At 38.0% G+C, this 25,220-nt stretch overlaps 1 protein-coding gene across 3 annotated transcripts in view; it reads left to right on the top strand.

Moving 5' to 3' along the window:
- The window catches only part of LOC107044193, a 345,751-nt gene extending 336,876 nt beyond the window's left edge, over positions 1-8,875 (top strand). For all 3 annotated transcript variants that reach the window (XM_015265993.1, XM_015265990.1, XM_015265991.1), the window contains 2 exons: positions 2,216-2,516; positions 3,832-8,875. In XM_015265993.1, the coding sequence (XP_015121479.1) occupies positions 2,216-2,516; positions 3,832-8,060 (4,530 nt within the window). In that variant the 3' untranslated portion in view covers positions 8,061-8,875. The remainder of the gene's footprint in view (positions 1-2,215; positions 2,517-3,831) is intronic.
- The last annotated feature ends 16,345 nt before the right edge of the window (positions 8,876-25,220 follow it).

Here is a 25,220-nt window from a genome sequence, read left to right as displayed (position 1 = left end):
GTTGAACCTATTACGAATGCTGAGGAGTAATATTAAATTACTTGTATTTCAATCACCCATATTATCATATTCATGTAATTAAGTAATGTTTAATTGAGCCTGGCCAACAACTGGCAATCAACGCTGGGCCGAGATGGGCGCCCAGACCTGGCCCGATGTTATCATTCCAGGTTTCAACCAAGTCCGGCGCGGTCCCGGTTGAGGAACGGGTCCCGAAGTTCGGCAGGCCGGCCACCGGGCTTGGGCCAAGCTCGGCCCATTAGTTTTTTCGTACGTGGGATGCGCGTTCTCAAGAAAAGGGAAAAAGAAAACTAGCTTCAGTTTCTTAAAGACTATACCTGTGATTCATACCATTTAACATCGGTCGTCGACACTGACTCATGAGTTGGGAGTCGTCTTTCAACTGATTCATAGAATTCCCATCACAGGTAAAAATGCATCAACCACGGTCATTCTTAATCCCGTCACGCGTTTAAGCGTTCACCGCAGTGGAGGAACTATCATTATACGTTCATACTAAATACTGAGGCAGGTTAGAGCCGGTGCAGACCGTTTGGGTCGGTCATTGGGGGACGAGGTAGTTCTATTCCGGTTGGATTACGTGCGTTATGTGTATTCCTGTGATGTCAGTGTTTGAGTAAAAGTGAAGTTCATTGAGAGGAGATATTGAAGTAATTGTTTGGAAGGTGGAAATTCGATATCGAACGATATTTATGTGGATATGAATTTCGATCGTTTGGCCGGATTTTGAATTTCTGTGAGAGTCTATGGTTTTTTTTCTGCGATGGTATTGGTGGAGATTATATGTCCAAAGCAACTACTTGAATCATTTCTAGCGATCTAATTGAAAATTGCTCTCTATTACAAAAATCGTAATCAACTTCTGGTGATAAAAGTTTGGTAATCGATAAATCATAATCAATAAATCTATTATGTTAGCAGAAACAAGTCAAGCTGACATATCTCATCTACCTCATTAAATAATCATTTCGTTGATAACTAATTTAAAAATAAATGCATACTCAGTAAAAATGTAAGATTCATCTGAAAACGTGATGAGATGAGATCATCACTAAATTGATTATTTCTCATGAACCGTGTGCTTCCCTCTAGTAGTTGGATTTAGATCATTTGTCTTTCCAGAAAACTACCAGAAGGAATTTTCCGTAATAAACTCTGACAGCTCCAGAGAAGACTTTACCGTATCCTTCCATTACTAAATAAACTATTACTCACGAAATTCCGTCCCCAAAATTAAATAGTTCAGTCACAAAATTAATTGAATTTATTATTACTAGCGACGGGCGCGAAGTGATTAGCTTATACTAAGTTATTCTATTTTATTTTCTTTCCATTTCCATCTTCATAATTAGATTAATTTAATTTTACTCATTCTTATTGTTATTATATATATTTTTGTTCCTTAATTCACAAGTTACAACATTGAATAAAGAGGAATTCCCCATAATTGACGTGAAAATACAGATAGCCAAACAATTTTCGATGATCATACCTAAAATTTTTCATTTCTTTCTTTTTCTTTAATAGTACCAATGATCTGAAAATGTGAACGAATATGAACATTTTACATCTATTTAATCTCATTTCAATGGAACCGAAGAAGGAAATTGCAAAGAAAGATCGATCATCATCAATCAGTATCAATAGAATGAAAAAAATCTATTTTTCTGTCTTTTTGCAATTTTTCAAATAATTTTTTTCTTCTTGAAAAATGAAAGGAGATCAACATTTTAAATTTCTGTGATCGTATTCCGCTCACAGAAACAGGAAATACGGAAAAAGTAGGGAAGGAAAATCAGAAATAAATTTTAAAAATCGATTTTTCTATCTTGAAAATTTTAAAACGTTTTTTTTTTTAATAATGAAGAAAAACCAATGTATTTTCTTTCTATTATCTAATTCTGATGGAAGAAAGTGAAAAGAGGAAGAGAAACGAGATCAACACGAAAACTGAATTTTTAATTTTTCAATTGGTCTAGGGATAATTTTAAAATTAATAATTTTTTTTGAATAGTGAACCAATACCCATAAATTCAATTCCTCCTCACATTTTTATAGAATACATAAAAAAATAGCAAAGAATTCAAATTGGCGAGGAAAAATTTGATCGGATTATTATTATGTAATAATTATCATCCACCTTATCCTAAAAGTTATCAATTCATCACCTATATAATCAACCTCATGTTTTCAGCGTGAAGAATCGATGAAACGTCTTCTAGAATGGAAGCAGCGAATGCTGCAGTCACCCCTCACTCGCAAACCCACGGGTACAACGAATGGTGTAACAACAGCACAAAGTGAATTATCGAGTTACTATAAACGTCAGGCGTTACTCGATCTCGCGGCTCATGAAGCTAGTGTTGCTGAGGCCCGTCACTCGAGACGAAGAGATGATAATTCACACAGGCCCCATACAAGGAGCAAAAGTTCAGATGGACGTAGATCAGTGGCTAATGTATCGAGATACAACAGTTACTCCAGTGATGACGAAGGTAGGGAGACATCATCCCCCGAGCTAATTATTTGATGCTTTCAATCTAAAATTGTTAAGATTACTTGTAGATTTAACATTGCCTCTCTAACTGAATACTAAAGTGAGTAACAATTAGCTGAATTAGCAATAGAAAAAAGGCTAGGATTGTGAAAATGACTAAATGGTCATTCTTCTGGCGCGTCTCCACTAATTATAATGCGATAAACGATCTGTGACTAACCAGCGGACAAAGGGACGAAAATACGAAAGACTTTGTGCGTTAAACCAAGGTCACTGGTTACTGTGACATATTCATATAGCTTATTGAAAAGCCCCTAGAGCCTGACGATGTAACGAATTCATTCTGATTCAATGAAATTCATAAACAATGGTGGTAGTTGAGCAAAGTTGAAGATTTTATTTCCAAAGTATTCTCCCTCTCATCTCTATGCTGTGCTGGGGGTCTGGGTTCGCTCTGGTGAATGGACATAATTAACAATTAACCAATTGAGTAAATACACGTACTTGGGCTCTGATACTGGTGCATGGCATGGCCAGAGGTGCACACTAACAATTGGTAAAGATACTTGTTTACACCCAATTCATATTTTTCATTAGATGATGAACAATTGTTTTGGAACATGCTTAAATCTTGCTTTCAATTTTTGATCAGCTGAAAATGGGGAAATTGGATCCACTGAATAATGATACCGCACAATGAAGCATTATTAAATTTTTTATGGCTTACGTGGTAAAGGTAAATAAGGCCGAACATAACAAATTTTCATAAAATAAATCGTAGGCAGTGAAAAAGCTCTTTCCATACATTGGTTTGAACTCACTCATTTCCGAAGTTTTAATACATTGGTGATAAAAAATAATTTTGTAATTACCTCTTTTTATCACTTACCGATTAATCCATACTTTTGTGAATAGATCAAATTAACCAAACTCAAGTGTTTAATTATTCTCATTCAGTCCTACAGTATTTATTTGAGTATTATAATTCAATATTGAATTGGTAAAACTTACTGCGTTGAAAATTACGTATTTGTTAATCAGATACATATTTCCTACTGAGGTAATCATGAGACAAGCAAACACGAGACATTTTGAAAAAAGCTCTCTCACCATTTCGTCATAAAATTCTTCATTACGAAATAATTTCAATTTTTCCAAAATGAATCAAATAGACTTATGATTCTTTACTCCACCAATTCGAAATTCTTATCGCTCTTTACGAAAAAATTGAAAATCAACTAATGAAAATGGATTGAACGTGTGATAGCACCTGGTCAATGTTACATTTATTCTTATTTACCGGTTTGAATCAGAGCTCGACGATGTCCGGAGGAAGCGAACACGCAGACCCTCACACGCAGGTCGAAGTCCCCGTCATTCCGAAGAGACTAATCCGGCTCTTCAGGGTCAACCAACTGTCACATTCTCCTCAGCAATACTCCCCGACGTCGGCTACGAGGAGGTCTCCTTTCCGCCTCAGGAGTCCTCAGCTCCCAAAAATCTATCGACAACGGAAAATCTTATTGTAAAAACCCCGAAGAAGCCAGGCATTCTCAAAACCCCCTCGTCCTACCCACATCGTCAATCAGCAAAATCGGAAGGGGGAAGATTAAGTACATTAGCCGGTGAAACATGGCAGACGACTAAAAACGTTCAGTGGGATTCTACCGAGGACAAGGAGAACTGGGACTCGAGGATCGATGAGAGTAAAGTCATTAAGGAATTCTCGTATCAGTACATTAAAGCTGATGAGATTGGTGATATTGATAACGAGAATTGGGAGGGGAATTTAGTGCAGAATAGAATAAAGTCATTTGAATGTAGCATTGAGGATGGCAGTCCAATTACAGAGATGCTCTCCATGCAGGAGCCTCTGAAGGTGTCGCCACCACAAGCGACTGAAGCTCACGTTTCGAGATTAGACTCAACTCGAGCCCCCCCAATCATTCGAAAATTTACCTTGCGTGATTCTACGTGCAAAACTCCCGAAAATCCACCAGAAGAATCGCTAGAACAAAAGAACGATAATGCTAAATCTGTAAAAGATCTCCTGGCGGATTTCGAAAGAAAATCACAACAAGTGCGTAACCAAGAAAACAAGAAACGAGAGGAGATAAAGCACCGCGGAGTTTTCAGTGACACTGAGACTCTTCTCTACGATACGGGAAGCGATCTTGATCAACCTCATAAAAGTGAAGAAGAAATTGAAACCGATGAAATCCTAGAGTACAAGAAAGTTCACACTGGTACGATAAAGCGGAGCAACTTGGAAAAGAAAACAGAGGAGAGAATTGAAGAAATTAAAACAACTTTGAATGACTCTCAGGTTGCAATTGAGGGACTGAGTGAGGGCACAGATGCATTCGCCAGATTGAGTATGACAGAGTCAATGGTCACTCACGGAGATAACTTATCTGGTGAGAGTGACAGTTCAACACCAAAGATCAATGATATTAATCCAGAGGAACATTATCTCCCTATGTCACCGAGAAAAGCTATCTTGGATCCTAATAACGATGACAGGCCCGATCCAAAGATGATGGAGAGTTTATTCGCTAATTTGAGACACGAGGAGAGCTCTTACGTCGAAATGACGCAGAATGGAAGAGGGCGTTCGCTCTTAGCACCCAGCGGAGACCCTAAACTTGACTCTGGAGATTACTCTACGTTGGAGGCATCTCACTACGAGTTTGTGTGTGTCGCTGATAACAAAGTGGAACCGGTTTATATGGAAGTGAGTCAATTAGCTGAGGAGGACCAAAAGAAAACGCAAATTACGAAAAAGAAAGAATGCTCAAATGGTCAAATTCGTAGTGACTTGCCAGATATATTGACCGCCCTGAAGTCTGACAGTTCTGACGCTGACGATGAGTCCTCCAAGGACTTGGACTCCATTGATGCACCCAGACATCCTCGGTTCAGCTTGTCCGACACCTTCAGACCTGCATCCTATTACCTTAGCACTAGTCGAACTATAATCGCTGAAATGCAAGATTCTTCAGACAGTGAATTAGTCTCTCCCCCACCAATCCCCACATCTCCACCTCCCCTTGACGACTTAGAATCCCTAGAAATGCAGGAGACATTGGAATCAAAAAAATCCTCCCCTCAAGTTCCTGTGAATCGAGACTCAAGATCTCAGAATAATCTAGAAACCCATAGACCTCCACCAAGATTTTCTGACGCTACCATCAGTTCAACCTTTAGAGACAGTAGAATCTCCTTGGAAAGCGCGTCAGGAAGTGACTCCCTAGAGCTTCGAAAACCCGAAGAGGAGGAGAGACACAGGAGAATGAAACGAAGACCAGTGAGTGATGATGTCTGCGAGGTTCTCGATAGTTTGGAGGAACTTGAATCCCTCGGAAGTCGATTCGACGGCACCAGTATCGATCTAGATCAATATCTCGAGCAGTTGCAAGCTCGAGACGCTTTCAACGTCGGTATATATTCGAAAAACTTGAGCTACAACAGCATTTATGGATTCAACGAGAACATGCTCATTGCAGACAAAGTCCAGAAAATCTCCCAAGATATCTCCAAGATGAACGTAAGCTCCAACACCTTGGACCAACCTTTCAACTACAATTCACGAACAAAAACAAGCTCTGCTTCCTCATTACCATCGATGAGGGTTAGTGACACTCCACCAAGCCATCAGCACTCTCAATCCTTTACTGGTGATGCTCACTACGAGAATATCAGTTTCTCCCCACTAAACGGCTCTCCAGCAATTTGTCAAGAACAGGAACCAAATAGAGAAGATTTAAGGATTAAAAGCCGTCCGCAATTATCTCACAGTAGAGAATCGAGCTACACGATAACATCGACCTCTGCATCAGTGACTCCGCTAACTCCTACTACCGTTTTATCACAAATGGCCTATGGGCAACGAAACCAGTCCCCTTATCACGATCAAAGGCCCAAGCATCACTCGAGATCAGCAAGCCAAGACTCAGCGAGGTACTCATTATCCCCGAATCGCAGATCATCATCCAGTCAAGATTCTAATCATGTGGTTTCCACTTCTGCCGTGGAACCACCAACTCAAGCCTCGACTTCAAGAAATTCCCCAGCTGTTCATCCTGTTCATAATCCTGGCATTGGTCAAGCTGATCAGGATAGTGATCAGACAGGTGCACCTTACTATTATTCTGACCTCCAGGCTGGAGTGAGCTCGATCAATGCTCAATCACGTTCAATTCAAACTTTTATTGCTCAGACCTCTAGGTTACCACAGTTGAATAATCAAAGGGGCGATTCCAATGCATTAAACAAGCGAAATGACATTGGAAGACTTGTGAATCCAATCGTCAGACAAATGCCGAGGAGAACAGAAGTGGATGATATCGATGAAGCAAGAAGAATTGCCGCTGAATTGCGGAAGAATTCGTCTCAATTTTTAGTCGACAAGAAATCCGGATTAGTTGATAAAAGAAACGTCTATGAGGCTGACACATTGCGACGAGTTAAGTCCACCGATCCATTACCGGATGTTTCGCTTCTTGACGTTAGCAATGTTAATTTATACCCACAGGGGCTTCGTGACAAATCAGGAAGTCAAACGCAATTAGCAACAGGCGAGGTTCAAGGATTCATGCAGTTTCCTCAGCCGACTCATCGGCGATCACGATCGTTGGAGGGATTGCTGGATGACGTGGGACTTCAGAATTTGATAGAGCAAAGAAATAGGGAGAATCGAGAGAACCGAGTGTCCTCGGTTCCTCCAACGAGAATGAGGGAAGAGGACGAGGAGTCTAGACCGTCGACATTTACGAGAATTAATTCCGATGAGCCATTTCAAGGGGAAGACACCTGGGAGCAGGATACTCTCTGGAGGGAAAGTTTGAGGAGGGTCAGCTTGAGGCATGCGAGATCATTGGACAATTTGGACACTCCTGTGTCGAGGCCCAATGGAACGAGTGCTTCAGAGATACCGGATGCTAGGGGACGTCCACGAATCACACGAGGTGCGACTTATGTTAACGATAGTGTTATTATCCAACGTTTGTCATCACCAGAGAATGTTCAAGAACGACCTAGAGTATTGAGAAGAGCAGAAGCGGAGGAAAGTCAGACTCAGGAAGACGATGGTGCCTACGAATCACTCGCCATGGATCGGTCAACCGGTGGCTATGTCTGGGATCCAGAGAATGAGGCTTACAAACGGCAATCAGGAAATACAAATCATTTTTTAGACGAAGGCAACCTTCCTCCGGTACAACAGCCAAATCGTCGATCGTTCGAGCTGGATCGAGAGAAATTACGTCAGTGGGATCTACTGTCGAGCGCCTGCTTACTCCAGGAGCAGAAGCGCACATCGATGGCGGAGTCAGGGCGAGGGTTGCCAGTGTCAGGAAGAGGCGAGGAGGGAATGAGCATAATGATGAGAATGATTATGGAGAAGGAGAGAAGACAAGACCAGGAGGTTGCAGAATGCGTTGGGAATGTTGAGAGGATTAGGGAAAGAGTCAGGATCGATTGGGAGAAGGAAAATGGCAGAGGTGAGTGGCTATTTGGGACTGGTGCTGGGTATAGGGAATGAAAGAGGCGACTGACTAGAAAAAGGGGGAGGGGCAGTTTCGGGGATTGTCACTTGCCTCTCCCAATGTCCTTCTCCTCGGAAGATGGTTAACCATCGATTTTTGTTAACGCTCTTTGGAAGCTTCACAAGAGATTTGGTGGAATTATTAGTGAGGTGTGCATGTGTTGCAACTTGTGTGTTATACTTCAATTTTTTTCTGGATATCCTTGAGGGGAAAACGCTTAAAGAAAAATGTCTGAGAGAATTCTCTTATTCACTTTTATTTCTATGTTCAATTAGTAAATTCATTACTCGAGCTGGGTTGCAACGCAGTCTGTACTAGTGTACGACTGAAGGAACTTAAAACTGAGTTTTGATGTAAATTTTTTCAAGTTGTTTTTTAGAAAGAGATGTTGAATGTTTGACGTTGTCTGTCAAATGTTCAATCACTGACTCGCACGGGGTGTTTTGTTGAAATCAACATTTAGTCGATTGAAAGTGAAATCCCAATAAGCAAATAATTTCTCTCAATCCGACATACCGAAAAGTGTTCGGCAATTTTGAAGAGTTGAAATGAATTGGGCAAACTGCCAGGTAAAAAGTATTTCATCTAACTCTAGTTGAAAATATTAGGGGAGAAGATAGCTTTAACTTTTCCTCTTACAATTGTACGACAAGGACTACTGCACAGACTGGTATTTTCTACTTCAACTCGCTGATATTCATTGCCACGTTGTTTTTAGTTTGTTACGCGAAATTGTCCTGATTTTCATGGAAACGTTATGACCGAAAATTTTTAATTGTTATGCTGAGATAAAAATTTTGTATATGAGAAGTTTTTTCCGAATTTTTTTAATGAGTTTGTTATCGGGCAGAGGAAAATTCAAAATACGCACAAAATACGTTTAATTTTTTAATCCACCTGTAAATAATTTTGATAGTACTTTTTATATCATTAAATAAGGTCGAGAATTAAGAGACTGTACATATCATTTAGAATTTATACGAATTTTGGTAATACAGAGAATGTTTTTTCCAATTTACTTTGTTAATTTTATTTTTATACTCACCACTTATTTACTGTTATCTCCACTTTAATGCGCCCGGTGGCCGGATGCTTTGAATCTCTACTAATCACTGGATCCAGTTCTTTCTCCCCTGTTTTTCACGTCTCTCTTTGAATCCATTCTGCCCCCCCCCTCTCCCCTTCATTTTTTCGTTTCTTCTAATAAGTTCATTTACCTTGGGATGAGATTCACCACCGGGGCCTGCACGAAATTCCATCAACTTCCAATCTGAGGGAGATTGATATTTTTTATTAGACTGATTTTTTAGTTGATTATCGTGAAACAACTTTCACATTGTTGAAATACAACCTTTTTCTTTCGAGCATTCACTCATGTATCCATTTACAATTGCCATTTTGGAATACACCGCCATCAAGTTTTGTATTCTTTTTGGCAATTGCGTTAAATGCAATTTTGTTTTCCATTCAGAGAACATAAAAATTTCAATGATGCTACTTTTTTTCAAATCTGCAATTGAAATTGAATGTCAGATTGAATCACGTTCTGGTTTAGTAGAAGATTCCTAAATAATTTTTGGAATGAAAATTTCCATTGATTATTCAACAAATAGAGATAATTCAAATCAATAGCAAAATGGTAATGTGCTGTAAGTAGAAAAGTGGGATCTTTTTAAGAGGGCCAAAACACTTTACTGTGGTCGTTTTTGGAGTCAGTTGGAATAAAAATTTAATTTTCAAAAAAAGATTGAATTGAACCGCTTAACCACTTTGCTTTCTTTAGTGAAGATCAGGAAAATTTGTAAAGTTTTCCGTTCTCTATAACTCTCCATTCTCACAATCTTGAGCCCCGAAAGTAGAGAGCTAGGGAGAGTCGATTGCACTTCAAATACCGATTTGGAAAAGTTTGTTTCTTGCTGACGAGGATCAGCCAGGAAGTGAGGAAATGTTCATGCCATGTTTTCTGTATGATTTTTCACTGTTTAGAATCACTTTCCAATAGAGATTTGAGTGACAAAAATGACAGGTCAAATGACTGTGAATGACCACCATCAAGACCGGTAATTATCGCACCGGTAATTTCCAGTACACTTTTCGAAAAATGTTTTTATATTCAAGTTCTACTGAAATTTCAAGGAATTTCGTCACTAAAAATTCCGAATTTCGGGAAAAAATCCATGAAATCTGGAAATTTTAGTTCAATTATTCCTTGAAAACTGGAAAATTCCGATGAACATATTCTTGAATTCTCAATTGTTTGAAAATTCAGAGTAATTTCGCGCTAAATATTTATGTTTCTATTGAAAATTCAAATAAATTGAAAAATTCTCGCCTTCATGCTACTTAAAATTTCAATAAATTTTCAGTCGTAACGCCCTGAGTGTTTCAAAATTTCCAAAAAATTTCCGAAAATTTTGTTGTATAGCAAGCAGAGCAGATTCAAAATCCCGAGCACGCATTTTTTAATGTATTCCACTTGAAAGTATTGCTAAACAAAATGAGGAATGAGGGGAGGAAAATGATCTTTTCATCGATAAATTTGAGCAATTGAAAGTAGAATCATTGTGAATAAATGTAGTGTGATCCGAGGAAGTGACGTTAGCAGTCTTTTGAGGGATGAGACTGGAAGACGTCGAAGGCGGTGATTGTTCATCGGAAATGCATGGTCCATCCATTCTCATCTTTTTTAGTAGAGAGCCGTGATGTTCAGCTTTCACTTGCAAGTTGTTGTTAACAAAATTAAGTTCTGACATTCTCACACTTCACGGTATTATTTGATATACTTTTGACATTATTGGCTTCCGGATGGATGCCGCGTTTGGTTTCAGCATTGCGCCGACGTTTCACAAACATTGCAGTCTGCATCTTCAGGGCTATGAGCTCCGATTCGTTGGATGAATCGATTAAGAATTGACTCTGTCATAGCACGAGTTGATGTGAATGAGATTTTTCTCTCCTATTATTTAATAAATTACTCTTGATTGATGTCTATAACTTTTCCTATTAACTAAAATAATAACTCCAATCGTACTTCACTCCTAATAGATTCTTGGGACAATCAAAATGATTAAAATGTGATAGCTCACAGCATCTGAGCGAGTATAGGGACAGAGTCGAGCATAGGTACATTTACCTTAAATATTTGCATTTGACATGTGTGGATTATCTTGTAGTTAGTAAATTTACTTGGCAAAAGTTTTTTTTTCTCAATGTGCGTTTCTATTGGATGGCAATTCAGTTGGGGGGAATAATCAGTGAAATCTGAAATGTCATGATTTTTTCCCCCTTAAATTGCAGTCAATGGCACTGTACTGACAATTACTAGCCAACTGTTCATGGAATTTTTTTTTTAACAGCATACGACTGAGATCGCGTGGCCATCAATAGCAATTAATAACTGAAAGAATAAATGATCATAATTCAATTCTATTAAAAAGTTTTCCCATCGAGCCCCGAAAAAATTACCCAAAAAATGACCGAAATAAAAATGAAGGTCATTTTACATATAAAATTCGGTCAGGGTTAGAAAACGGTCATTTAAGTCTGACCTGACCGAAAGGGAAAATGACGGTCATTCCACATCTCTACTTTCCAACATCGCATTCGTACTACTGAGTCATCGTTCTAATATCTCTGCGCAACTTCTTTTTCGTCTATTCACTCATCTACTTAATAATCACACTCTACAATGCTTCGCTCCATTACTCTGAATGTCTGCTTGCGCAGTGAACTCAAGACGGATTTTTTAAATTGAAATCAGCAATAGCTATTGTTAAGAGATGAAGAAAGTCATCTTCATGAAATCGATAAGTGATAAATCTTCATCAGCAATTAGTGAATGCTGAATGCTTTTCAAATCCCAATTTGCCATTTATCATTTATTAATGGCAAGACATGAAAAATGGAAGCAACCATTCATTCTTGTTGGAAAACATGCTTCATTTTTTCTAAAATTTTCTACGTTTTTTCAATGATCAAAAACGGTAAATCAAATCAAAAACGGAAATCATTCTATCTGGAAGAAATCCGGAAAATGAGAAGAGTAATTGCAAATTATCAAGCCGGCTTTTTTTATTGAATAAAAACTCCGATTTAATGAGGAACGCTGGGATGGGAAATCTCTCGGATGTGAGTCACATTACATCTGTATAATAATTAAATTGTGCAGAAGCTTCCTGAAGAGTCTTTGTTAAATCACTAGTTCTCTAAATGACTACACGATAAAAAAACATTTCCACCACTCAAATGCATTATAGCTTCAACTGCATTAAATGCAATTAAAGATGAGATTTTCATTAAAGCTTAAAATTTCTAACGTCATCTCCAGAAAAAAATGTAATCATCAAAAAAGCATAACATCAAAATCAAAGTATATATGCATCTCCATAAAAAACACTCTCCTTTCTTCTCCTTTGAGAAAAAAAATCCAACAAGATTAGTACAAAGTAAAAATTAATTGAACATCATCACAAAGAGCTCGCAGACGATATCTCCCCGTAATATGATAAGCACCAAACCGCAAAAACCTTCCACATGGCTTCCTCGAATGTACATTGCACTTTGTCCAAGGTTCAATAACACCGATGACCAAGTCTACCACCCATGGCTTGTCTACAACAAAGGTGTGCACGTTAACGTACAACGATACCCAACCATAACGCAATTGAGTTGAAAGGCAACGAGGTAATTCCACTTGAAGACGAGTCGATACTCCAACACATTCTATAGATTGAAAGCGCATTTTATTTGTACTTGTGATGTGTCTGACATAACTCAAGAACATCGAGTTACAAAACAGTGGGTCAACTATTGGCTTTACCGTCTATACCTGTATGTATGAGAACTATTGCATAGTTAATACCACCTGCATTATCTAGCTCCCTGGAAAACGAACTGAAATGTCAGACTAGACGCGTTCAGATCATCCCAGATCTGGAGGATGTAATCGAGTAATTTTCCAAGGCAATTTTTGTAAAAATGTTGAACAGAAAGTCATCGACTCTATGCGAATTTCTGTTGTTCATCGAATAATAATTTTTGAGGCTCTTCAAATTTCTATTAAAAATCATACTCCTCATCGAAATGGCGAACATTAAAAAATATTCAGTTCATATCATTACTGGATTAATTTATACTATTTTATTTTCTTTCCCTTTTCGTCTTCACAATTAGATTCATTTAATTTTATCTATTCTTATTCTTATTATATATATATATTTTTTCCTTAATTCACAAGTTACAATATTGAATGAAGAGGAATTATGTTACAGATCAATAAAAAGTGTTTTTTTGTGATCAAAAGAAATACAAATAAAAGTCATTTGAAATCTCATTCCCTTCATATGGTAAAAGGATATCAGTACTCCTCATTCCTATGGTCGGATTCCAATTATTATTATAAAAAGGTAATGAAAAAAGAATCAGAAAGGGATAATCGGCTAGAAAATTGATTTTTTTTCTTCTTTTATGTCGGCGGAAACTTTGAATAACTTTTTTTCTTCAAATATTGGAAGGCTATCCATATTTCAGCGAGAAAAAATTCAAAAATTGCAAAAAAACAAGGACGGGAAGAAATGGAAAAAATTAAATTTTCAATGTCTCTGGAAAGTTTTAAAATTGATATATTTTTTCGAATAACGGACGAAAACCCATATGTTCGAGTTCTATTCTCGTCTTTTGATGGAATGAATAGAATAGATAACAGAAATTGAGAATTGGAGACTAAACATTTTATCGGATTATTATTATGTAATTCTGTTTCATTGAAAAACAAATCAAATTATTTTGCAGATATCTCCGAAATCATTAGATTAAAAAAATATATTAAGAAATTTTTTTGTAGTGCACAAAGTCTCCACGCGGAATAGTATGTTTCGTCATTAAGCTGAAAAAAAGTTTTTTTAGGCCGTATGTCGAATGATATTTTTTGCTACACGTTCGTAAATTGCCGCTTTACGGCCGGAATGACGAAAAGATCCTTTTTGTCATTCCGGCCGTAAGGCAGCGTTTCACGCTGAATCTCTGCCTACGGCTGTCATGACAAAAAATATTGTTCGTCATATGGCCAAAAAAAACTTTGCTGACGAATATGATTGTAGCCCTCGCCTTCGGCTCGTGCTGCAAACCTCATATTCGCCAGAAAAGTTTTTTTCGGCCTAATGACGAAATATACAATTATGTTCTTTTTCAAAACTCATTCTGTTCAAAATATTTGCAAAATAATCAATCTAGTGATCTTCAAACGCCGCCCTCTGAAAGAAAAATATTACAAGAACTTTTTTGTCGCGTTTTTATGAAAAATATTTACATGATAATTTGCTCAATTATTTCCACAATGAATGATTCCATGCAAAAATGTCATAAGGCTCTCTTTATAGCTAAGACGATTCTCTATAAATCTTAAATTTTGCAATTTGCATAATGCAATTAATTCGACTCTTCACGTTGAACATACAATATGAAACCCCTCCAGTATAAAACTTCTTCCAATAACCACTTAATCCATCGTAATATCCTTCCAAACCGCCAAGAAAATCCTCATCAAACAAAATACTCATAAAAAACCGCGACGATTTCCCCGATGAAACACTCAATAATCACGTGACATTTTCATCATCACCAGTGGCACAAGTGAGAAACAGCGAATAACAGAGAGAGGGCGAAAGGTGATTGCTCGTTGGTTGCACCAGCAGCTCAGCAGCCGGCTGGTTGACAGACGTTAGGGGCCAAACACGCGAGTAGGGCGAAGCGGGTTCGGTCCGTAGTCGAACAGGTCGTGGAGTTTAAGTCAGTCAGCCGATGGCGCTCGGTGCGACATCACGCGCCGTGTTGATCCCGTTGATCACCCATTCAAATCCCCCTCGTTAAAATCCCTCGATGGAAACGTAAACTCGAAGATTCTCTCGATTTTTTTATTTCGAATCCATCAATTTCTTCTTCACCTGATCAAGACCTGTTGCTAGATTATCGGAGCGTGAACTCATCGCTTCATTGATTCTACATCATCGAATAACGTCGCGTCATCGTAAGAATTGATAGATCTGTTTTAAAATCAATCGTGACCCACGTGAGGAGCTCGATCATGAGGACAAGTGTCTATTTATGTTTGACAGGGAATCGAACAATGAAAACAAACTGGTGTTGCCTTCTGCAAGGACCTTAGGTGAATCTGGAGCAGCGAAGTTGTCAGTCGGAGTGAAGAGGGAGCACCCAGTGATTGCAATTTGCAGTTCGGAGTAATTGAGTTAACTGATAAACTCGAGCGGAAGGTTATATCGGCCGTATTGATCAGTCTCGGGTTTAATTCGGAAGGAGAAATGTCGACGAGTGTCCCAGGTCGAATGGGAAAATCGATCCTCCGGGGGCTATAAATGAATGACTGAAATTTTTATGAAGAAGACGATAGTTTCTCGGGAATGAATTCGGGATTTGAATCAGTTCGGTTAGGAACTCGACGGCGGTTTTATCAGAGACATTATTACTACATGTGTTTTTTTTTTTCATATTCTCACAGTGAGTGGGGATGGTCAACGTTGTGGTAATGTGAGGGAGGGGTATTGACAGTGTTGACGGGTTCTTCATTGCCGAGTTGATATTGAATACCGGAAGTTGGGCACCCGGAAAATCCATGTCGAGGTGTTGTCGTTGCCGTGACAACTACGCCGGTGTACCGAGTTTGTGGAGCACGCCGGGGACACTTCGCACATGCGATTCTCGGTGGTTTATTTCCGGTTTTGAGGGATAAAGAGGATAGGACGAGTCGAAACATGGGAGCTGGAAGAGTCGGACTCATTTGCGGAAGCTGCTGGTCGGGGAAGTACAGTATGTATCTGTTGCTTGGAATTTTTTTAGCCGGTGGGAGGGGTTGTGAGTAAGCAGGTTGGGATAAACAAAGTGCAGAGAAATTCAAGGCTTTTCGCACAGTTGGTTATGATGCATTTTTGCTTCCGAACGGAAGCATTGTAATCGCTCACATTTAACTTTTGGATTTTTCGTTTTCTGTCGACCTATTATGATGCAAAAAGTCCGAAAATGTAATTTTTTCGGTTCGCTAATGAATGGATGAAATTGAATCTTTTTTTAAAATGTAGGTATTATTGACCCCTATCGATCGCCGTTAATTAAAATTTAATTCATCGATTAGTTTTTAAAAATTTTGAATTTTGTCGAAAATCTGTTGTTCCACGATAACTAAAAAAATGTTCTGAATTGATTCAATGAAGGTTTAAAAAATTCGTTTGGATGTCCTTTTGACCGAGTTCGAAGATCAAGGCGATAGCAATAATCGTTAATTTGATTTATTCGAAAATTTTCCAAAATTTTGTTTTTTTTTAAATTCAGAATTCCGGGGATGTCTTTGAATATCATGCTTCAGATGAATTGAATCATAGCTTAAAATGTTTGTTTTGATGTCATTATGTCGAAGGTAAAAGATGATTACGATAGCTATATTGGTTAATTTGATTTTTATGATTATTGGCAATATTGAATTTTTCCTGAATTTCCATGAAAGTGAGCTTTCTGACGGTTTCTTCAAACGTGGGTTTCAAATTCATTCAAGTATGTGTAAATAAAATTTTTCTATTAACATGTTATCAAAGGGCTGAGGGGAGAGATAGAACTCGAAAAAAGTCAATTGGTTGTATAGATGAAACGGGATAATAAGAATAATGATGCTCATAACATTTCACGAAGTTGAAAATCTAACAAAATTAGGTAAAAGGAAATCTTATTCAATTTAATAAAATGAAATAAACAATGAATTATACATGATAGAGGGAAATGATATACAAAATAACCATTCGGAAGCATATTTCTAATTTATTAGCAAAAATAATTATGTTGTATACAATACAAAAGCAATTTCCCACTTGTTGAAATTCATTTGGATGTAAATTGAGAAATTAAATAAGCAAGTTTTCCATGAAATTATTACAAATTCAGCTGTGTGATGATTGGATTCCATTATTTTATTCTTGAAATTAATACATTTTTTTTTTAATCATATTTCTTGCCTACTACCATTACGGTTTTATAGGCTCCCCATTCGTCTGCCTTGCCTCTCCCACTTCTCTCTTCTGATTTTTTCTGCGTTACCATGGGCCGTCTTACTCTTAACTGTAGCTCATTCGGGCTAGGACTGCAAGGGAAACCATAGAAAACCCCAGTCGTACAGCCGGCCGATAATGCAGGGATTCCACTGTGTCCATTGGTCACAGTGACTCAATGGGCACAGTGGTTCTCTACATTCGTGCCTAGCGACTGTAGTCCCACGCGGTTAGGTGTGCCTAAGCGGACACCCATCCAAGTACTGGGCAGACTGAACGCTGCACGGAGAGAAGAGCCATGATAAAGAGTCCCCTGTTAAATTTACGACTTGTATGTATTCCTAAAATTTAGGAAGCATTACTATGCTATGGTAATGATTCCTATGGGGTATGGTATTACATACTATGGGCCATGGTAAGTCTCTCGATGGGAATGGAGCCTATGAACATAGGAGAAATTACTATATTGAATAGTACCCTCTACCATGTTACAGGGTAGAATGTACTATTAATTATGGTAAAGGGACCCATAGTCGTTTGGTAAAGTTTACCATAGTTTATAGGAGAGATCACCATGCACTATGGTAACATGATCTATATTATATGGTAAAACGTGAAAAAGTCATAAAATGTCACGAATATAAAAGATAATGATCACTAAACTATATCATGATAATGATTAGTATAATGGGATAGAAATTTCAAGTGGGATATATATTTATAAATTTTTTTCTTCTCGTATACCCTTTCGGGTCTTTACGATTTGTTCCCGTCCCACCCCCCAACCCCCTGGAGTATTCTTGTAATTGTTGAGTAACAAGAATAACTTGATTATTTGGCTCTAGGATTACGATATTGATCAAATGTAATTGAGGACCAGCCTCGGTCGGCATCATCAATATTAGGTTTTCCCCGATATTATGTCTCAATTAATTGAGAGAGCTAAGTATTGTAATATCTCCAGATCGATTGGACGGGAGAACTGGCAGAAAATGACGATAATTTGGATCTAATTCTAATCTCTTCTTAAGAGCTGGACCAGGCAGAAAAGGTGGTGGTAAAGACTAATAATAATAATTCAATTAATAATAATAATAATAATAATAATGATAATTCAATTTTAATTGTGCCTTGATGGCTATTTTTAGTATTTTCTACGATATCGAGGAAAGGAGAGATTACCATGTATAAATAGTACTGATTACCATCCACATGGTAATCTCTCAATGGTAACCTCAATACAGTAACATTTGTTGGTTAGATAGCCCACCGGTAAGGATATGGCAATAAGCAATAATTAATGAGAAAATGAAAATAAAAATGCAGCGAAATTCTTCGAATCGCTTAAAATGTTATTTGAAAAATGTAAGTTTCATGGACCCATTTGCACGAGAGCCGGGAGTCAATGCGCATCGATCTCCCGCACTGGCATCTATAACGGCCGTCCGAAAAATCGGTACAAAGTAACGAGGAAGAGAGGATTCCCGTTTGGCAGAGCTGCTCATCTGGTCTTTTCGTTTATTTACCAGTACCCACCGCGATTCCCTGTATTTCTTGTGTGACGTCTCCCCGTATCGGTCTCGCGATGAGTGTACTATGTGTACGGATGAGTGCACACTACATTTTTATTTACACACTCGCGTGCGCGCCAGCGTTCCAGTTGATTCTACTTGTTGTACCGTTGTCCCGTCGAGCCACCCGAGCACTTTCAGAGTTGGCCGATCGTTTTTAATAAAACGCTTGGCGATAAAAATTTCAAAATGCTTAACGTGCAATTCGGCATAAATTAAGCAGATTAAGGGGAGACCGCGATGAAATTTAAAATTTGCACGGGATTGTCTTTATCATATAGATGATTTTGGTATTTATTACTTTGGTATTAATTGTTGATATTCCGATTTTTTTTACAATTGATAGAGACAATTGTATTTTAGTATGCCGTAAATTGAAGGCTATGGCACACCAATGAACTATAATTGAAAAACAAATTATCATTAGTATGGCAGTTTTGTAAAATGAATGATGAAAAAATTATAAAGATTGAAATTTTCAAAAAAGCTCATATATTTTTCGTCACTATGTTATGTGTGCAGTAACCAAAATTCATGTCAATCCATAAAAAATCCTGGTAAGGAGACTATTCAGAAGATTTTTTGCCTGTACAGCCACATGTCGTCAATGAAAAAATTAAAACTCGAGTACTAAAACCATCAGCATGGTAGGGACAATCCCCTTGCAATTTTCAAATTTTATCGCTGTCTCCTCTTAACAAGATTTTCGCAGTCAAACGTATATGATAAAAGTAATTCAACTGTCAGTTAGCATTTTGTACGAATTAAACTACAGATCTAGAGATTTCTAATCATCAAATTTTGCAATGTCATTGTGTGGGGAAAAATAAAAAAATAACATTGGGCGACGTGTTAATTTTTTCCAAACATTTCCTGCCTATCCATAAATCGTGGAAATTTTTTAAACTTACGAAACATTAATTTTTTTATCGTGGAATCATGATCTATTAGGGACATTCTGTGTAGGAATAGATTTATTACACATTGGGAACAAATTTTACAGTATTTTAAATTATTTCTCGTCAACTATCTTATTTAATCACTTCCTCTTCCAGGAATATCTCCGAATCTTAGGAACATATTGAAATTTTCATAATAACCTTTTTGGCAGAGCGAATTGACGGCTACAAAAAAGGCATTAACAAAAATTATGGTATCTCCCTTAGATTCCGAGATATTCATTGAAAACTGGCCAATAGTTAACCCTTGAGTAATCCCAGCTCTTCACCGAATGTTGTTGGTCGTACGGTGGGCGATCCGCAGCCCCGTGTATTTTACAATTTTGATAAAAAAAGTTGTAAAAACGGTTTATCTGCAGTCCGCGGATAATTTTGAACCTTCAAGGAAAAAGAAATGGGGATAACAAATAAGAATAGTGGACAGATAATCCAATAATTCAATTTCATTAGGTACAAAATTTTAACATTTAGAGTAGGTTAAACACGGGGATTTTTTGCTAGTCGAGTTTTGAGAAGATTTTGATAATTGATTGGTGCGAGTATGGACCAAAAAAAAATTGTCAATGCATTCAGTTTAGTTGAGAATAGGAACACAAATGTTCATATATTTTTCAGTTATGGGTTTTTCATATGAGAAAAAACAATCGAAAAACCCTTGAGCGTTAAATCGACTATTTTATCGCTTCGCTACTGAATGCTGACGGATGAAAATTATAAATACATTCTCTAGAAAACAACAAACTCTCTTCATCTCTGAAATGAACTCATTCAGCTCCCCTCTTCCCCAGAAAAAAAAATTGACTGGATTCATAACGGACATTACAATCTCCCAGAAGCAAAAACTCAGCAAACCAAATAAAAACCAACTTCAACGCAATAATAGAATAATAAAAATGAATATAATGCAATCATTCTCTTTATTCCCTCTGCCCCAAGGGAAATGCCAAGTCGAGTTCCTCAGCCACAAACTCCCAACCCAAGTCAACATAATCCCGATAACAGAAGATCGTTTCATCGACTGACTTAACCCCGATATTATTCTCGACAAGAAAAACTTGAAATAACCCAGGAAGAAGGGAGAAAAAAACGTAATAGCTTCGAAATCATGTAGTTTTATGTCCTCTCTTTACTTCAGCCTCAAAATTCATGCATTTTCCAGTGGCGAAATGGCTCGGTTTGACTTCCGGTCGGAGTTTAAAATGTAGCGTCATAAAATCTTGCGCACGCAATCAAAAGATTTTGCTTGGGTTTTATCCCTTGCAAGAAGTATCAGCGGAGTTTATGTGTCCTTTTTCATACTCACAAACAGAGAAAATTTATAATACCATTTGTCCCAAAGATATGGGTAAAAATTACCTAATGAAATGTAATCGTTTGACAGAATGACACCATAATGAAAATTATTCTTTGTTAGAGTTTGATCTCCCAGTAGAAAAGAAAAGTATTACAACTCTTCATATTATTTTTTTTTATCATTACTCATTTTTACCCTCACGTAAGAGCATGTAGCATACTAGTCCTAATAAAAATTATGATGCAAAGATATGTAAGGGTAAACATGAGTGATAGAGAAAAACAAACACATTCTCAAACAACTCTTGTTTGGGCCAACAAAATCGCTAGTTCAAAATTGCCAACAAAGAAGTAGTTTAGTTCGAATTTGAAAGTCTCAAATATGAATAATTACTCTGCTTTTGACAACGAAATATTTGGCTCAAGAGGCGGATAATTCACATGAGACGGTGCCTTTTCAGGATGAAAGTAGGGTAAACAGGTCAATTCCTGGACGGGGGTTAGTTTTTGGACGATTTCAACTTGCATTGAATATTCCACAAATAAAATGAAAATTGTATCAATTATTTCACCTCTCTATAATATCCCGTTGTGTATAATCATGTGATCAATTATTTCCTTATCTTGATCAATATTTAATAAATAAAAAAAATATGACCCAGTCGTCCAGAAATGGGGGGTTTCGGCTACATTCAACTATTTCTCAATTTAATTATTCTTTTTGTTATTTTCACTTTAACCAATTTTTTTCTGCTAATTAAAACATTCTTGAAGGTATGGAAGCCATCATATCCCACGTACGAAATGCCAGTGTTGGAGAAACGGGCCAAGCCTGGCACAAGCCTGGGCTTGCCAAGTTTGGGCGCCCAGGCTTGGACCGAGGTTCGGCCATCCCTGGGGACCAGGGCTTGAGTCTCGGGAGAAGGGCGGGTAACCGAGCCTTGGTTGACAGATCTGGCCCAGCCTTGGCCGGACATTGGCATGCCGGAGCTCGATAACCAAGCCTCAGCCAGCGGTGGCCCGGAGCTTGGTCATTGGGCTCCAGCCGTTGGTGTAACTGTAAGGGTTAAGTCGTAAGGGTGAGATGATGAGAATGGAATCATAGGGGTGGAATCATAAGGGTAAAATCTGAAGAGTAAAATTGTAAGGGTCAAATCGCAATAATGGAAAGGGGCGAAAAAATCATAAGACTGACATTCTGAGGGTTGAATGGTAAGGGTGGAAACTTGAGGGTAAAATATTAAGGGTGTAATCGTAAAAAAATGGTGACATTGTAGGTGTTGAAGTCACATGTTACTCGCTAATTATTACGAAAAGAAGAAGAATCGTCATTCAACAGTAATCCTAATTGTTACAATTATTATTGTAATTAATAATAATAATTATTATTATTCATTATTGAATTAATTTACCGATTAAACTGTAGTTGAATCACTTAATATTTCTATCAACTGAATGATAAAACATTCAAGTCGAAAAAAACCGAGATGGAATTAATATGGAAGATTTGAAGTAGAGGTTTTACGAATTACGCGGTAGACTAGTGGTTAAGGCGTCGGATTAGTAGTCGTGAGGTCGTGGGTTCGAGCCCACGTTAGGGGGTAATATTTTAAGTTACAAAATCGGTTTTTCAGCGATGATTGCGTTAGGGTTTGGTAGGTAGGGCACAATGAATACTAAAAATCATCCTAAAAAATGTTAATTATTTTGTTTTTGATATTATTGATAATTGCCATGAACAGTTTGGCAGCCAGTGCGGCACCAGTCGCATACCGGTATTGACTTTTTTTCCTCGTTGAACCTATTACGAATGCTGAGGAGTAATATTAAATTACTTGTATTTCAATCACCCATATTATCATATTCATGTAATTAAGTAATGTTTAATTGAGCCTGGCCAACAACTGGCAATCAACGCTGGGCCGAGATGGGCGCCCAGACCTGGCCCGATGTTATCATTCCAGGTTTCAACCAAGTCCGGCGCGGTCCCGGTTGAGGAACGGGTCCCGAAGTTCGGCAGGCCGGCCACCGGGCTTGGGCCAAGCTCGGCCCATTCGTTTTTTCGTACGTGGGATCCCCATTCAGGTGATTCTTTTATTTTAGATCCTACCAGGAAACTCGAATTTCCTTTAATCGTCCAGCAATTGGCCTGGTCACCCTATCTCCTATAGAGGAAAATTTATCAAGAAATATTTTGTCCCTAAGTTACAAGATTGCTATCATATCATTATTATTATTTCATTTGAGGGTTCATTTGTCTGTAATTATTAGACACCCGAAACGAAAAACTACTATCCCTTGTTTTGGATCAAACAAACATTTTTCGGGAGTAAAATACGTATGGGAGTATTGAATAACAAAGGAGTAGTGCTGGAGATGACATTTCTTGTGTGCACAGAGTATGCAATTTTTTTTGAACCACTAAATGTATTTTTGAAAAAAAAATTTCCATATCAAGGCACTCTCTGCATGTTTGGCACAAAAAAATCCTTTTTTGATCATTTTCAAAAAACAATTTTCTTGGCACAAGTAAGACTTATGTGAGAACTCTGTCGTTTTTCTATCAGTGTAGAAATTACTATACGAGTTGTGATTTTTCCGCACACGGGGAGGTTAAACTGTATAACGCATTCTTTGATATTCAAGACAAGAAAGGACAATTTTCAGTATATTTCCATTTTCTCGCAAGATCACATTGTGTTCGGGAATTTTCACTCATATCTTCGGGATAGTTCTCATTATACATTTTTCGTTTTCCATGAGCCCCAAAAAAACACAAGAACTTCGTCAATATCTCTTGTAAGGGAAGAAACCCAAGCAAAATACAATATGTACATCACAAGGGGCTACCAACGAAAAATTACAATTACATGATTACTATCCACATCAGCGTAATTTCTACTACTTTTTTATCTTCGTGTTGGAATGCGAGAATGGCGAGAGGGGGGGTTCTGGCTCTAAGCCACCGGGCCACTATGAGTACCGTTACTCGACATCGAACGCGAAGCGTAATATTTTGTCCCGCTTCTCTATTTCATCTCGTATATTTTACATTTTAAATCGCTGCCTACACGCACATGATTAGAGGCCAGGCGTATTTAGGCATTGTCCGGTATACAAAACAGTTTATGATTATTATGATAATGAATAAATGGACATTTGATGTTTTTGTGTCATTCGATCGGTATCTGTCATAAAATTTATTTGACTTTCAATGCTTGATTTTATCTGATTGGGGGTCAGATAAAACTGATAGTTAAGTCCTCGAAAGGTGACGATTTTTGGATCAATGTGAATATAAAATCTACCTTATGAAACGGATATTAATGAAGTCCTGATTTGAGATAAGAACGAATCGGATCTGAATTATAATTATACCCTTCTCATTATTTGGGCGGAAAGCGGGAAAATCACGCGTCGTGATAAAAAATAGAGTTCAACGCCCGTGGGAAAAGTGATCTTTGACTCTTGGGTAGGTAGAACTCGCCTCCGACGAGCGTTACATATTTCCAACAGGTTAAAATACTATATTTCGATACGAGTGAGACAGAATTTTCGCGAGTGTGAAGTTGGCGGTCTGAGGCGAAGCCGAAAGCTGTCAATTATACGAACTGAAAGTTCCCGCCTCACATGTGTCGAACAATATTTTTTGACAGTAATATTATGTCCAGCGAATAATGTCACTGTCAAGACAAACCAAAGCGTGTCTTTTTTCGTTTACATGTAAACGAAAAGGTACATTTTGGCACTAGTTGAACGTAACAGCAGTGTCAAAATAGTATTTTGCGTACTGACCTTCACTTTTCCTCGTCCGGGGATTGGTATTGGCCCTTCGCCAAACTCGTAAAAGTGAAAATCACTAGGGAAAAATATCCTTCACGACGGCCATGGGGTTTTTTTACACGCGTGGTTGGCCAATCCTCGCTTTCGGCTCGGACGCCAACTTCACGTGAGTAGAAAACCCCATGGTACTCGCCCTGAAATATATTATTTTATAACGCTGTGCGAAAAAGTAGCTAAAACGTCCCTTTTTCACACATTGTGATGAAATAGTATATTATGTAATCAGGCGATAAAAGTATTATCTGGCGAATGTAGGTTTATAATCCGAGCCGAACCCACGTACGAAATGCCAGTGTTGGAGAAACGGGCCAAACCTGGCACAAGCCTGGGCTTGCCAAGTCTGGGCGCCCAGGCTTGGACCGAGGTTCGGCCATCCCTGGGGACCAGGGCTTGAGTCTCGGGAGAAGGGCGGGTAACCGAGCCTTGGTTGACAGATCTGGCCC

The sequence above is a fragment of the Diachasma alloeum genome, unplaced genomic scaffold (assembly GCF_001412515.2).
Source record: "Diachasma alloeum isolate Michigan unplaced genomic scaffold, Dall2.0 Dall_scaffold_00684, whole genome shotgun sequence".
NCBI lineage: Eukaryota > Metazoa > Arthropoda > Insecta > Hymenoptera > Braconidae > Diachasma > Diachasma alloeum.
This window is presented reverse-complemented; position numbering and strand designations above follow the sequence as displayed.